Source organism: Paralichthys olivaceus, chromosome 22 (assembly GCF_024713975.1).
Source record: "Paralichthys olivaceus isolate ysfri-2021 chromosome 22, ASM2471397v2, whole genome shotgun sequence".
Lineage (NCBI taxonomy): Eukaryota > Metazoa > Chordata > Actinopteri > Pleuronectiformes > Paralichthyidae > Paralichthys > Paralichthys olivaceus.
Genome location: NC_091114.1, coordinates 4,634,586 through 4,651,282, shown reverse-complemented (window position 1 = coordinate 4,651,282; position 16,697 = coordinate 4,634,586). Strand labels below are relative to the sequence as shown.

At 44.1% G+C, this 16,697-nt stretch overlaps 1 protein-coding gene across 1 annotated transcript in view; it reads right to left on the bottom strand.

Annotated features, from left to right (window-relative positions):
* Positions 1-1,371: 1,371 nt before the first annotated feature.
* The window catches only part of LOC109637656 (mitogen-activated protein kinase kinase kinase 11), a 36,776-nt gene continuing 21,450 nt past the window's right edge, over positions 1,372-16,697 (bottom strand). The window contains exons 3-10 of the mRNA XM_020100169.2: positions 13,858-14,006; positions 12,597-12,772; positions 11,511-11,757; positions 9,516-9,632; positions 6,001-6,172; positions 5,795-5,907; positions 4,988-5,599; positions 1,372-2,929 (exon numbers count right to left, since the gene is read on the bottom strand). Coding sequence (XP_019955728.2) covers positions 2,328-2,929; positions 4,988-5,599; positions 5,795-5,907; positions 6,001-6,172; positions 9,516-9,632; positions 11,511-11,757; positions 12,597-12,772; positions 13,858-14,006 — 2,188 coding nt within the window. The 3' untranslated portion in view covers positions 1,372-2,327. The remainder of the gene's footprint in view (positions 2,930-4,987; positions 5,600-5,794; positions 5,908-6,000; positions 6,173-9,515; positions 9,633-11,510; positions 11,758-12,596; positions 12,773-13,857; positions 14,007-16,697) is intronic.

Below are 16,697 nucleotides of genomic sequence, written 5' to 3'. Positions count from 1 at the left end.
AAAAAGGTGACCGTCCACAGACTAACAAACTTTATGCATTAAAAAAAAAAAAAAAAGTGTGCGGCTTCTGCCGAGATGGAAGCTGATGCAGGAGGCAATTACAATACCTTGTGAGGGGGATGCATGGCATTTACGTAACGTTGAGAAAAATTAATTAAGCAGATATTGGAACGCATTGTTAATTCTCCCTGCTCTTATCAAGGGGCTAATTATCGCTATCAACCTCCTCTATTCATCAGTAGGATTATTAGGCTAATCACAAAGCTTTCCCCCTTTGGAGACGAGGTCTTTCGCTCTTCATCGGAACAAAGCCGTTATTGTCCTCCCATGACACGGTGTCAGTGATGAACCCAATCAGTATTTCTACCTTTTAATGCACCAGTGAAAACATGGGTAACATGACGAGTTGGGGGCCACGTGTAAGTGGGTCTCTTCCAGTTGCTCACATGCTTGACCTACACCAATTATGTTAATGTTAACGCGCTTGGGAACCGGCTCATTGCCATGAAGGGAAAAAAAAACAGCCTTGGATGCTGTTATGCATCACACCTCATACATACATTTCCCGAGTGTATTCTTATCTGTTAAGGCTCCTGATGCTAAAAAAATGATTTTAGTACTGACATAATGGTTTAGGATGGATTTCTTTTCTGACCATGGAACTGTGAGGAGAGTTCAGAAGGGCCTATAATCAAGTCGTGCAAAGCCAGCCTGCAACTCACAACCTCTAAGGCATGTTACCAAATCTTAAAAGACTAGTTTGACATTGTCGGAAATTCTCGTTTTGTTGAGTTAGATGTGATACCTCTCTCATGTGCATAAGCTAAATATGTCAACAATGTCCCAAAAAACTTTTAGAATCAGGTTTTGCAGGTATCTATTATATCAATTATAATGCACAGATTTTTTACAAACTTCTAATTTTATTCTCTTGTCTTGGTCTGTATATATATTTCTATTCTTGGCTGCAGCGACTGTAATGAAATCCAATTTCCTTCCAGGGATCAATAAAATATTCCTGATTCTGTTACAGGGTAAAGAAAAACATGAATATTAAATCTTCCAGCTCCTACTTTCTTCAAGACAAATTTTGGTGGATCCATGAGAGATTATGCAACATTTCCAGATCTTGTTTTCCTAGTCCAGGTACTAGATGAAAAGACCAATGATGACCAGGTTAGTGGAGCACTGTGAAATTGTGGGCTGGCTTTGTGAGGCCGCTGCTACTCTGGTGGACTGAATGAAGCGTCCATACTGATGTATTGTAGTATCTGCCAATACTTGTTTTTGGTTGAACCTTCCTCAAGCAACAGACGGGTGGTGGTAAGACAGTCGGGATATTGTCAAACAAGTCAAACAACCACAGAAAAGTATATTAAACTTACGTTTAATAACTGTTGTCCCTCTGTCTTGTCCAGTGTGGCAAACCCACCCATCTGGCACTCTGCGGAGGTAAAAACAACTTATTTGCAGACCCTCTTTGTCCCGGCTCTTACACTGTCACAGTGGCATTCTTTGGCATATGGAGGGAACGCAGAGGGCTCCCCTGTCTTGTTTCCTGTGCTCTGTTGCCTGCCAATGAATCTGTCCAATCCCTGGCATTTCCCGAGGAATGTGACTGGAATGTTATCTGCTTCCAAGTGGAATGCCTGGTTCATGGTTTTGTCTTGGATTTCTTGAGCAGCCTAGAATATTCACTCTGAGTGCTTTCTCCCATAATGCATCAGGGCAGACTGTTTAAAAAAAACAACAACAGTAAGCTTTCCTTGAACAATGAGTCTAGACATACATGCACACATGCGCGCACACACATGGAGAAGACATTTTCTTCCACAGCAACACTAAGCTGATTTGCAAATTTAAACCAAATTCAAAGCATCTTCCCTACGCACCAGATTATCCATTCAAGGAACCTTGAAAATATATATTAAAAACACTTCATGAAATAAGGCACTCCAATTTTCCATTGTCCTGAATGCTTTCAGTCTGGAGAGAGGTAGAGGCAGATGAAGCCACGCAAGTCGCTTATCCACCTCTGCATTGTCACAATGCTTCAAAGGTAGGGGGTGATGAAAGCAGGTGATATGAGCGGATGAGTCTGATAGGATCTGAAGATGGGACTAGTGATCTGTGGTCTGCTCCTTCAAAGGGATAGAGAAACAGAGATAGAGAAGGAGAATGAAATGGGCACCAGCTATTGGTTCGACTTTCCTTTAAGATGTAGGACAAAGTAGGGGAAACTGTCCTGGAATGTGTTCCTGTTTTAAAACTGCACTTTTTAACACCCAGAAGTGAGAGGTGGTCACAAGCCACAGACAAGGCCTTGTTTAGAACCGGTCGTCTCTCAGCTGCGTGGGGGACTTGAAAGGCTTGAGCCCCATTGTCCGGCGGGGGTGAGCCCTCTCTTTGGTGCCATCCAGGGGCTTGTTGCAGGCCGCCCAGCCCAGGTCAATCAGGGGCGAGTCGGCTGGGTTGAGGGGGACTATGCGGAATGATGGCAACGTGGGCGAGCCGTTGGTGGAGCACGGGGCAGAGCGGGATGTGGGAAAGGGAGTTGAGAAGGGGTCGAAGGGTGAAGCCGTGTCCGAGCCGCTCAAGGGGTCAGCTTTGAGGGCAAATGGATCACAGTCCGGTGATGGGAACGGGTCACAGTTGGTGAACGGGTTTGTAGGGGAAGGCTGATAGCCCAGGGGGTTGCTGTCCGAGCGGATAGCACTGCGGCCCACACTTGAGTTCACGCCGCCAGTGGAGATGAAGCTCCAGGGGTCGATGCGGGGGCGGATGGGTGACGGGCGGGGCCGGGGGATGACGCTGACCTCCAGGCGGCGGGTTTTGGGGCTCCAGAGAGCAGGGTTTGGGTGGAGAGAATAGGGCACGGAAGGTTTGTCCTCAGAGTCCTGTGTGTCTTGGCACAAGGGCAGGTCCAAAACTGAAAAGAAAAGAAAGACAAGTATTAAACGTGCTCCGCAGCATTTTAGAATTACAACTCAACATGGCTGAGGGACTTACGAAAGACAGAATTCAAATACAATAGTCAAAAACGTAGCAGCTGAGGTAGAGATATCCTGAATCTATTTTTTAAAATGCTATATTACACACAATTACCATGATGCAAAGATGCAAAACCACAGAAGACACTAGACAACAGACTCTGCAAGATGAGTAAAAGGACAAAGACTAATATATATGTAAAAGGTTTAAACATTCTACATATTAAACATCTTCATCATCCTTCATGTTCTTGCTTGAGGAGGTTTCTCATTGTTTATCTGGAATGTGCTTTCAAACGGCTGCACGGCTGCACTGCTGCTCCACTGCTCTTTGATGCATTCCTACACCATCTGAATGCAGCATTTGTTCGTGCATAATTCTCGAAAACGCATACTGCAAAAAATATGCGTGATGACATTGATCCAGACAGAAACATGAAAGTGGAAGACTACTGTTGCAAAAAGAAATGGAACAACCACCAGCGCAGAATGTTGATGTAATTAGTCTACACTGCGAACAACATAGTGCCGTGTAACTACATGAGGAGCTGCAAGCAGCAAACAGCAAGTGTAAATTAGCACCGACAAGAACATTAAACTCAGAATAAATCATCTCAAATGAACATTTGCTATGTCCTAAATGTAATGTGTCTGCCAAATGGTATTACTTACATGAACAGCAACATGCAAAATCTATTCAGCTGACAAGACAGTGGAATCAGGAGTCACATGAGAGCAAACCAGTGTAGGATTCCTCTGAATTCATCTCTCTCTTTCAAGCTCTCATTCACAGCCAGTAACCTTGTGGCAGTCTGTCAATGCATCTGAGTCATTGCACTCAATAAACGTAATAAGATGCTTAGCTGAAACATTCCCTGTTTAATTAAGTGTGGCTTTTCGCCTCTGTGCGCCCCATGTAATGAGCGCATGCGGTTTGTGAGATCACGGTTGTTGGCGGCGGAGCAGGCGAGATATGTCTGCTCGCTACCTGGGGGCAGCGCTGCGAGAACGGCTCTGTGGAGAATCCGAGGCTTTGTGAGTCAAACGGACCAGATACGGAGTGTGAAATGTTCCCAGGGGGCACTCTTAAAGCCCCTCGTAAAGCCGACTCGCTCTTAAAACAACCGATACCCACGCCTCCGTCGTTACAGCTCTAAACTGTGTCAGTGCTTCTAAGAAACGCATATTAGTCTTTGGGAAAAACATGTGAATGTACTGTAAATGAAAGCAGCTGGTACACAGATAATGTCTGGCAGCACAACACTGTACAAGAATTAAAACAAAAGTATAAATATGCCCCATGAGAATGGAAAGTCGCCTATTTACACATAAGAAGGCGGAAATTAATGCTAATCCCTCTTGAGTGTGCTCTTTTATCATGCGTCACGCATGTATATTTATCACAACATACAACACACATGACATGTCTGGATATGAGCATATTTGCGCTCAATACAACCATAATGCACAGCTGGGCTCCAGCCAAAGACATTGCCGCGTCTGTGTGAATTCAAGAAGATTCAGCAACTCTGAATCCAGCACTTTCGGGCTCTTTGACCTCAGCTGTGCTGCCTCATGTTTTGCTGTCAACTTTGCAATAAAAGAGAATCTCAGACTCTGAGGGAAACAACAGAAGACTGGCAGAAGATTGGATGCTGCCTTTGCTGAGCAAGTATTAGCAGTGAAGTCTGGGGGGCCAGCTGTTACCTGAGATATGCAAATTATCATTCAAGGTATAAGTTGGATCCAGTTTCAGTGTAGGGCGTCCTGAAGAAATGTGGTTAAATCATGCTGCTAAATTAAAAAGAAACCAAAGACCCAATCTAGAGAAGAGATGTACTTTCACAAGGTTGTGAGACAAAAGAAAAATGTTCAAAATAAACTTCAAATGACTTCTAGCCCCAGGTATGAGTCAGTGGATTTCTTACACTTAACATATTGCAAGAATCTTTTCCCTTTAAAATTGGTGGAATACCCCTTTAAGGTAAAAAACTGACCTAGCTGGGAGGTGTGCAGGCTTGGGCTGGACCTCCTCCTCCTGTCAGCTTTGTGATCCCAGGCCTCGCAGACCATCTCCCCGTTGGAAGAATGGGAACTCAGGGTCCATTCCGCTGGGCTGTTCCTGTCGTGCTGCAGGGGGGTCCTGGGGCTCTGCGGACTGTGCGGCGTCCGGTGGCTACTCCTTTCGCGGGGGTTTGGCGGTGGTGGAGTCAGGGGCAAGGGCTTGAGTTCTTGGTACTGCAGAGCTAAATCCAAGAACGGTTTGGGGAGCGGCTCAGAGGTGGAGAAGGAGATAAGGTCGTTCACTACTGGGGGGTCTGAAATGAGGGGCTTAGGGGAGGAGATCTCTAGTTCGAAGGTGGTGCGGTCCTCTAGGGATGGGGGGTTAGTTCGAGGGGGCACCCTTGGGGGCATATCAAGGCAGCGACCCAATCCTATGGAGGCCAGAAGGGAGCCACCGCCGAGCAGGACCCGGTGCGTGCTCTTAATCAGGCCACTGTGGGAACCCCTCTCAGGCCTGGGGGAGCCAGCTGGGGAGGAGCCACCTTCCTCGCTGCCCGAGTCTCCCTGAGGTAGAGGAAGCCGCAGGCTGTTCTTCACTGAGGAGCCTGCCGAGAGAGAAAAATGATTTTTTAAGTTTTAGAAAGACAGAGAAGGAGAAAGAGACAGAAAAAGAACACTCAGTGCATTTATTATTCATTTAACGTCTATTTATAATTCACACTCATGCCAGTGTGAATTATAACACCAGCTAATGGAAGATGCAACTGGCGTTCAGGCAGGTGATGGAGGGCGCCGGTTACCGTTCTGAGCAGAGGGAGGGGTGGGGGTGGAGGGTCTGTACTCCTCAAAGTCATCCTTGGACTCTCCGTTCTCATTGCTGTCTGACCCCAGGAGCTTGGCTCTCATCGAAAGACTGAAAGCGACACAAAATCAAACAACATTGAAGCGTGGTGCTGAACTAAGTTGAGTCCTTGTAAATGTTCACATGTTAAAGAAAATGCTGTACCTGCTTTCCTGCGGACTGAGGCGCAGCACTTTGGGGCTTTTGGGACTTTTCGGGCTCTGGGGCCTCCAGTGGGGGCACAACCTCAGGTCTCCGTTGGATTGTTTGAGAGAGGACGCCTCTAGAGGCCAGACTGGGCTCAGCCCGAACGTCCTGCTGTTGTCACTGGGACTGACTGCAAAGAATAAGGGAGATAAATATAAGCCGGCACATTATCAGTATGCATACCACCCTGCTGTATTCTAATGAGGTGAGTGAGGCATTTTTAAAAAGGCATCTTTCACAACAACAATTAAGGCAGGCCCACACTCGTCTCCAACACGGTGACATTTAACTGACCCCACAGCTACATTTCATGAAACTTCAACGAGTCCCGGTTTCCTCTTAATTTGTGTTATGATGACGTCAATATAAGGGATTTAGTCTAATGGGGAATGGTTTACAGAGCAGGAGGTGTACGAAGGACCCTGATACCTCTTTACCAACATTTGCAGGTATGAGAAGGTTTTTTTAAACGCAGGTAAACTTGCTAAAAATTGCCTCCATTCCAAAAAGATTTGAGTCCATTGCTGCTGAACGGCGCTGAAGCCAATAAAAACCTGTGTCTACTGCAGAGTCATTTGACCCAGGAGTGAATGCTGTTTGAATCTATTACCATTGCAGACAACAGCCAGATGTTAGTGGGGTTTTAGACCAATGGCAAAAGGGCTTAATAGAAGATGACAGGAAGTGCAGTGTGCAAATAAAAGCTGTGAATTTCTCTTAACCAGCCCACTGAATGGCATGTGCTACAAACACAAAGCATGTGAACAGTCAGTCATGCACAGACTGGGCTTCCTGCCACAACACCTTGCACTCACACTATTTAACCTGACAAAGCTAAATGGAACCTTCACAGAACTATAGCTGACATGTTTGACAAAGGAAGAGACAAAAGTGGAAAATAGAACTTTAAGTCTTCAAAGCTATCACTGTATTTCTGACGATGCTTATTCCCAGCCATTCTCTCGCCCGTTCATGTCATTTCCATTGCAGCCTCACAAATTGCAGCTATGCTCTCTGAACAGACAAGTTGTTCTATTTCAATTGGCCTGCACTACACTGGCGGGCTAGCTCGTGCACTTTGCCTCCCATCGCTCTCCGACACAATGTTTTTCAAAGCATCCACAGAAGTCGGTTGATAGTGTCAGCGTTGCAATTTCATCAATATCAAACTGGGGCTTGAAAAAGAAAATCCCCAGAATTTTCCTCTGTAAACACTCCTTTCCTTTTGCAATTTGTCTGCATTAATGTCATCATCTTATGTTTAGCTCATCCACTCATCATCTGCTTCATGTTGCATTTCTACTACTGTTATACAGTATGAACAAAGATGATATTCATTAGCTGCTATACTATATGAAACAAACAGCTATGCAAACTGCAGATGTTTGGCAGGTTTAATGTTTACTAAGTTCAGCAAGCTATCATCTGGTAATTATCACTATGCACAAAGTACAGCTGAGGCTGAGGAGAGTGTCAGTGCCTCAGCCAAGGAGGTTATGTTTTCATCTGCATTAGTTTGCAGGTTGTTAGCAGGATAACACAGAAACTTCTTAACTGGTTTCCATAAAATGTTGTGGAGGAGTGAGGCATGACCCAAGGAGGAACTCATTAAATTGTGGTGCAGATCGGGATCAGGAGAGAGATCCACAACTTTTTTTCCCCCAGTGGAGCTCAGTGTGGGTCTGAAAGCAGCTTTAGCTTTGAGGGTATTTGGCCATAAACAGAAGTGTGGGGTGAATGTTAACGAATCACCTATATCTATATCATCCTCTGAATATTCAAATGATGTCCCTTCAGCTAAATATTGGAAAATGTGTCTACATGAGTGAAATATTAGCACGAGGGTGGCGATTATTTTGTGAAGGATGGCAAAAGACTGCAAAGTGCTTTGAGTGGTAATCAAGAATAGAAAAGCACAACGTACATAAAGACCATTTACTACTCAGACCATTTACTGCTGACCCTTAGTTAACTTGCACATGACAAATGAGAACTTGAACTCAATTTTATCTCAATCAATGCAAACGCTATTGAGATATTTATGTCGGGACAAAAGCAGTGGGTGGACCAATTAACAATGCCTTCATGATAGCAACACCACTAGCTAAATTGGAGTAATAATAATAATATTGATAGCATATACAGAGGATGCACATTTATAGTACATGTAGCAACCTCTATACCTCAGGTCCTGGAGGTGGAATGAGGAATAGGACTAGTGAGACAGGGGAGAAAACTAAACATGCTACCATTGCAAAAATAAATGAGCTGCTGTATCCATTAGATAACAGTCTACCGAGATGCTAAAACGCTAATTCTTGTACTCCGAAAGTCCCTGAAAAATTGCAGAATGATTTAATTTTCTTGTTATTGAATTCAGTAGACTATGGCAGAATGGGTGACTTTACCTGGAAGACAATCGCTCTGTAGTTTCCTTGTGCCACCCTTTATTAACTTGCATTCACTGAACAAAAACCCCGTTGAATGGAGCTCTGTGCACTAAAGCAAATCATTTTGGCAGTTCTCTAGACAAATATGTTTGAAAAGCACCAGCAATAAATCACTGCTTTCTACTCAGAGGGCAAGCATAAATATCCACTAAACACATTTTAATGACTGGCACACTCATGGCTTAGTGATTGCCATTAAGGGGAGTCATTAGGAAGTAAAGAAAACCAGCCCTCTATTTAATGAACAAATGAAGCCGACAGATGTTTTGGATTTACTAACCACTTTTACAGATAAATGTTTCACTGCAGTTTGTGCTTTTATGTCAACCCCCAGTAGTAATTGTTTAGGGAAAAAAAAACATTCACTGCCTGTTGCTGCACCACAAATTTCCTTTTGGGTTTTGTTAAGACGGCCCGTGACCTACTGCCTACAGTTTCCTTCAGAAGGAAGCTCGATCTCGGGGCGTTTGTCTGCGAGCATGACAAGCAGAGGAGTATTGTAAATCTCTGCCACTGCTGCAACCCTTCTCAACCTTTCTCCTGCAGCAATGAATTCCTCCCAGCTTATTTTTAATTCAGTCAACCGCACTGTAGCCACTACATGCATATAAAAACTGTGGAGCGTTCCTGCATGGAGAATACAGCTCCATGGCTCCCCCCGCTGCAGCACTGGGCTAACTGCAGAGCCAGGCTGCAGTGGAAAAAAACCAGTGAAAGGAAGTCAGATAATATTTGGACTGGAACAGACTATTGAAAAGGGAAAAGGGTGTGTGTGAGAGACAGAGAGAGCAGTAAGCCAGGGAGGGGTAGAGAGTGCGAGAGGGGACCCACAGGGGAAGACAAAGAAGACGAGTGGGTGGTTGAGAGCACATGAAAGAGGATTGAAAACTGAGATGTAATGTTGCAACAGAGTCTGTGTGAGCAAGCAAGAAGGCCAGAGATGCTACATTCTTTGTTTTTCCAAATGTCTCTGGGAGCTCACACACGTGTACGCATCCAGGGCCAAAAAATGGCTGTACTCACGTTGGATCGCACGGAAACGAGGGCCAAAGGAGGGCGAGGAGCCTGAACCCAGATCAGGAGAGTTGCGCCTCTTCTCCAGGCCAGGGGATGCTTGCACTGTAATCTTATGGATGAAATCTGCAACAAAAACAAACACACACATATTTATATAAATATATATATATGTCGACGTGACCTTGGACTGGACAGTGAACCCCAAATTGCCTGAGCTGTATCGCCGTTATATACAAGTTTTGAGAGTTGCTGTATGAATGTGTGTTTGGAAGGGCGGTTGTGCCTCGTAGTGTAAAGCACTTTGAGTGGCCGTTGTCAAGAAAAGAGCTATTTAGAGGCCATCCATTTTACCATTCCATTTACACACAAGTCTGGGTTTCCTCGCTCGACTTCACATTCATACACGCCAAAGAGCTGTCAGCTGTTTTGAAGGTTGCAACACTTGTGTTTAGCTTCCTTATTTCTCAAAAAAAAAAAAGCCTGTGACTGACTGTCACAGTAGTTTCAGAGTTTCTCAGGAGATTCAAAGCAATATATGTTCTCATCTGAAATGTTTGAGACGTAAAAATGTGCTGTGTAAGAAGATTGCAGTATCCTTACGTTACATGGCTAATAAAACGAGCCACCACAGCCACACACCAACGTTGCTATCTCTCTATTTCAAGTATAAATAATTCGTTTCTTTGTATATTTACCCGCTATATAACCATGACTGAGTCAAATTTGCAATGCTACAGAAAAGCCTCAGTGTCTTTTATCCTCGAATTTTCATCCTTTCCATTTCTTTTCCTGGTTCTTATTTTTTCACTCTAGCCTTTTAGGACAGCCTTGAGAGCATACCACTCTGCACATCGCTACAAATACTGTCTGTGTATGTGAGCAAATAAAAACGATTTAAAATCCTAATTCCTGAAAAAAGAACCATCTGGTCACGTTCTTATTAATTTCAACTTTTGATAAAGATGTGAGATAAACTATTACTCCACAGGGTGTAAAGAGCAATATCAACACAGGATGAAGGAAAATAATGATAATCATTGGTGTAAAGAGGAAAGGAAAAAAGGAAAGGTCAGAAAGAGAATAAAAACACTTGGAAGAAGAAAAACAGGAGGAAAGGGGGACATCTAAATAGAACAAGGTTGAGAGAGAACAAGAGAGAGAGAGACAGTGAGAGGGAGACATAGAATGAGAGCAAGAAAATGAGAGAGGCCAGCAACCTATCCATGGACAGGAAGTGTTGAGGCGTGGTTGGCTCACTCTCCCCTCTCATCAAACCCCCACCACCACATCACTGCACTGCTGCTGCTGGGAAAGGCCTAACCACAACACACACAGACACACACACACACAGACACACAGACACACACATTCACGCATGCTTGCTCAGCCCAAAATACACTCGCACACACTGAACCCCAGTGGATGTGAACTGCAGCGGCCCACGTGACTTTGGGATAGTAGAGGATACATAAGGAGCAGCAGCCAGATGAGTGGGACAGGAAAAAAAAAAAGCAGCAACAAGTGGGTCAGTGCAGATATAGCATCAGCAAGTCAGACCTGTGAGATCAATGCTTTAGTATCGTCTTTGTCAAAACCATGGTGATGTTTTAGGGGCTTTTTCAGAATAAAGTGAAAGAAAACCTTTTGAAGAGCTGTTGCTTTTTTTGTGATGAAAATAGAAGGAAACTATTTCAAAGTTATTACATATATGCAGCGTTCTGTTCAAGTATCAGGAGTCCAGCCCTGATATGAACCTGCAGCCAAGCAGAGCTACAAAACAATTGTATTACAGGACACCCTCCCCTCACACACACACACACTTCCTCTTCACTGCTCTCTTGCATTTTTTTTTTTACTTTTGTTGTTGTTTTTATTGCTTGTTGAGACTGAGCCAGTAATGGCTCTAGGAATGGGATTTCTCGTCAAGACTGCAGGCTGACACAATCTTTGTTTGTGACTGAACAAATCAAAGACACTTCAAACACACACACTGACACACACCTTGGGGCATGCTGATCTTCTCGCCGTTCTTGCTCTTGAGCTTGTGCTTCTTGAAGGTGCCCTTCCTCTTCTTGACGTTGGGCTTCTCCTGGTTCTGGTTCAGGTGGTGGATGAGGAGGCTGAGTTCGCGCTCGAACACGTCCTGCTCCCACTGGGCCAGCTGCTGCTCGCGCTGCCGCAGGAACTCTTCATGGGACTTCTGCTCCAGAGCCGCCCGCTTCAGCTCCTCCTCGCGGCACCGCAGCTCCTGATGGAGGAGGAAGGAGGTGTTTAATATCAGCGAGTCCCAATCATGCACGACTGAAGTTACGCAGGTTTAAAGTCTTATCTCCTCCTGGGTGACAGTGACGTTGATTGCAGTGAAACCTGGCAAGATGACTAACAGCTTCTATTTGACATTTTATTTGATGTCACACAGATTAGTGTTCAGTATATGGACTTCTCCTCCAGGAACCTTACATTAGATACTGTTCCAACCAAATAAAAACAAAGATCACAGGGAAATGAACATCCAAAACTAATATGAATGTTTCTTTGATGTGCCGTCGTTGCGGATAAATTACTTCAGGTATGAATGTAAATGTGTATCGGTGGCAAATATTGCTCATTTAGTTGTATATTTATCTAGTGATTACATTGCTTCACAGTTTGATATTAGTACATTTATGACTTCTTTAGGTAAAACTGCAGAGATAATAAACTCCCATGATACATTTGTATGGATTTATCTAATAAAGGTAGGGTTGGTGATTTGTTTCTGAAACACTTCATGTCCCAATAGCCATTAATAAATAAAGTCGTCTAAAAAAAAGAAAAAATGCCAGTGTCTGTGGCCCTCGCAATCGGTCTGAATGAAAAGACTGGTCAGAGTTCCTGTCTATCACTAACCAACCTGCCTGCCTGCATGCATGCACCCTGCCCGTGCACTCACTGAGCATGACCAGAGTCTTCAGCCAGAGAGAAGATAGCGAGAGAGTCAAGATAAGTCGGCTTCTAGCAGTAATAGAGAATTCTGGGTAGCTGAATGGACAGCAAGGATCACTTGAGAAAAAGAAGTATGCGAATGGTTTGCTCAGTGCCGTGTACCTTCTCTTTAGCCCGGAGCTCATCAAACATGTCCTGGATCTCCAGTTTCCAGTCCTCCTGCAGGGAGTGGAAGGAGTCCTGTGGCATCTCTTCCTTCACCTGCCTCTCCAGCGCCATCAGCTGGGCCAGGATGGAGCTGAAATTGGGTCTCCGGTGGGGGTCCTGGTCCCAGCACTCTGTTATGTATAGAGCAGGAACAGTCAGACAGCTGGTTCTACACCACACAGATGTAATCTTAGGCTTATTATGTGTACACAAGCTGCCAAAGTGAAGAAAAACAGGTATTAAGGAGTTTTATGTTGGAACAACTCTAATCCGTCTTTGTCCTTAAATTACTATAAGTTTTATTTAGTTTGTACCGAGTGGTAAAATCTTGTTTCCTCAAAACAAATGGAAAATCTTGTCCACAACAGTTTCACTTCTTCGGAGATTTGTCTTGAATCAAGGGTCGTGAAAGAAGGAAGTCACTCAGTGATTCACCATAGTAGTCACACACACACACTGATCTTCACTGTAAAAAAGACCAATTCTATCACCCAGATGAATGTGAAGCCTTAAAATCAGGCCAGATGACGAACTGAGTTGGTTATTTATGTTAATTGAATGAATATTCTGCAGCAACACTTGTCGTTTTTATTTTCACATATATCAGACATGAGCATGAGCCTGTGTGAACATCTGGAGTCAGGTTGATCGCTTATTCAAAGTGTTACGCTTTATTAACTGGCTGTGGGGGGTTGCGCATAATTTGCTGCAACACTTGGGGCCGTACAAGCAGATCAAAAGCCAATCCAATAATTAATGAATCCTCTGAGGTGGCTATCGGTGGTTTGTGTGCACTGATCTCCTTTATGAATACTGTGGTAGAAATACAAGCTGACATCAAGACAAGAGGCTAAGTGGAAAGATTGTGAACTGCGTCTGCTTCAAAGCAAACGTACGTTTGGTACAAAGCAGTTAACATGTTAGAAAGCACCCAGGTGACATTTCTTTTTAACTTGAAACTAAACAAAGGAAGAGCATAAACTGTTACAAACACGCTGGTGGCTCCAGCACAACACACTTCCCCTGCACAGCCGAGTTATTAACATACAGGAATTTGTTTTCTCAATTTCAGCCCAGCTTTGGGGAAATGGAAAGAGAGCATGCCAGGGACACCAATGAACACACGCGAGCGGACTCGCACACCATTGAACTGAAAGCAGCAGTGGCACGAGGGCATCCAGTTACATTGGTACACATGCGAAGGTGAGCCCCCCACCTGACATGAGCTGAGCAAAGGGTTCCGGGCACGTGGAAGGGATGGGCAGCGTGAGCTTGTTGACGGCGACTCCGTAGGCAACAGCGAGTCCGTCAATCCCTTTGTACGGTGCCTCTCCTGTAAGCAGCTCCCACAGCAGGACACCATAGCTGGAGGGGGAAAACACACACCGCAAGGCATGAGACAGTGCACTCAGACTAAAATTAGACACAGTGTATATTTCACAACAAGCCTCATTATCCAGTATTTTGCAACACATCTGCTCTGAATTATTTGGAATTTTAAACATGTTGTGATACACTGACAATTATTTTAATCAAGCTGCTGCAGTATCACTATACTAAACAGGATTTTCATATCAGAAGTCTTTGTTACAATGCCCATTCGTGTTTAAAATACTTTCTTCACCACTGCAATATGGGAATGTTTTCATATCCATGAGCTGTTATAAATACATACTTCCTGTAGCTGCTTCACTGAAAAGGCCTTCCAGTAAATAGAATCATGGCCCATCATGGGTTTTTACTGCCAGATCAGCTCAATAAGTCTTATTACCAGCACCAGGATTATCTGAAATCTAGTTTAGTCCACATGTTGCTTGAAGACCATTCAACTCAATGTTCAAATCTTGAACATACTGAGTATACTACACATCTGAGTATACTACACATATGTACATATATTTATAACCCTATATATATATTTATATTATGTATGTATATACATAAATATACGTGTGTGTGTGTGTGTGTGTGTGTGTGTGTGGATTTTAAAAGATAACAGCTCATCTATTTGTGAATTGGCACAACTTCACACACTTACTCATCTATGGAGTTTAGATACTTTGTTCCATTATGAATTGTAAAGTTTAATATTAAATCCACTTCTTGCCTTCTGCTCCACATTAAGTCTTACATATTCATTATCATAGCAATGACGGAACAGAACCAAGACGCATCAGTGCCCTGGAATATTTTTGCATGATGAAGCACGTGCTGGCAAAGCCGTGTGAGTTATTGCATGCAGAACCTCAACAAACGCAAAGTACACACATACACACACACGCAGAAAAAAAAATGGGACTTTGGAGGCCACACAATGGGAGCAGCCCTGTGTCCTAAGACTTAGAAGCTTGGTGCAGGACTTGGATCTCCCACAGTGTCAATTAGCCCTCGCCCAGACCTGACCGAACGCACTGTGGAGGCTCGCTAAGTGGAGAGCGCAGGCCGCAGCCCTTTTTTATTTAGTTCTTTAATTACAACTTCCACACACTGTGACTGTGCAGAAACGCTGCTCGCCGGCTCGCCCCGAGGCGGTCTTCTTCTCCGCGTGGCAGCTCTGGAAACGAGCGGCCGTGGACAAATGAGAAAGAATGGTAGAACAAAGATGACCCTTCATTTTTCAGAGCAGGGCCGCCCGCCTGCTACCTGCTCATTTCGCCGTTCTCCAGATTGTGCAGTGATTGCTGTGAAAACGATGTGGCGTGGGTTTGTTGTCGAAAGAAGAGGGAGATGGAAAGTGAGAGAATGTACATGTGAGATAGTGAGAGAGCAAAGAGCCCATTAAAAAAGTAAAAAAGAAACTACTACACACTTTCACAAAATAGGGTTCTTTCAAGTACCAGAAAAATCCTTAAGTGGCTTGTACCAGAGCAGAATCTTTTTTGGTGTTCTCAAGGACGCTTTCAAAGAGGTTCTCTGCCACAGCATGCTCAATTGGCTTCACATAGACTCTGTAAGTGTGCAAAGATCCTTTTACGAATGGATGATATGGTCCAAATCCACAGGATTAAAATTAAACCCTGGCATATGAGTAACTGCCATAACCACAATGCAGCAAAGCTGTGAAAGCATTATTGCTTTAATTCATAATTTATATATTTCCCTGTTGCTGAGTAAGAACGGCTCGGCTCACTTCATTCCAAATGCAAATTCACATACAGCGCTTAGAAGCCGTCTCCAATCCCCTCTCAACAAATCACAGTTGCGTCGGTCGTTATTATGAAACCACAGACAGTAATTGAGGGACTCTTCTCACTCTGTGTAGATGTGGCCAAAAACACAGACAGATATGAGCGTACACACACGCACACACACACACACGCGCACGCACACACACACACACACACACACACACACACACACACACACACACACACAACTATTCCCAGATAAAAAGCTGTGGTGTGGTCTGGTGTGTGGCCTCCTTCTCTGTCTATGCCGGAGACAATGGGACAGTGTGCAGCACACATGTCCCACAACAAAGCACAGAGCATGTCTTTGAAGAGACGCCTATCACATGGCTGCGGCGGCCCTGCTGCAATCCATCACTCGGTCCCTGCATCTCTTCATCACCCCACCCCCCACCCCCGCCCCCCAATCCTCACTTCTCTGCACTTTCACCCTTTCCCCACTTATTTAAAGAACTGCAGATAATAAGCAGACAATATTGAATGTACATAATTCAATGGTGCGTTTTTATGAAGTTTAGGACTTCCCGTATCTTTTTTAACATTTAATACCAAAACATCCTGCATTATTCACAAACTTTGTAAATCCCATTTAATCAGAGATGTCTGTCACCTTAGAAACTCTAATATAATCAGCTAGCAACTTTCATCTGACTATTAAAGATCAGTTTTCAAATGTCAGGAGGCAAATTTCTGCTTTGGTGACGTCAGAATGTGGCTGTTATGAAGCAAAACTGTGACCTTTTGGTTAAAAGATGTCACAAGATAATGTGAGAATAGTAGCTCTCGCAACTAATCTACCTGCCTACAGGCCCTCGCTTTAAATCCTGGATTTGGTTCAGCGGAATTCCATTGTAAATTACATGGCAGC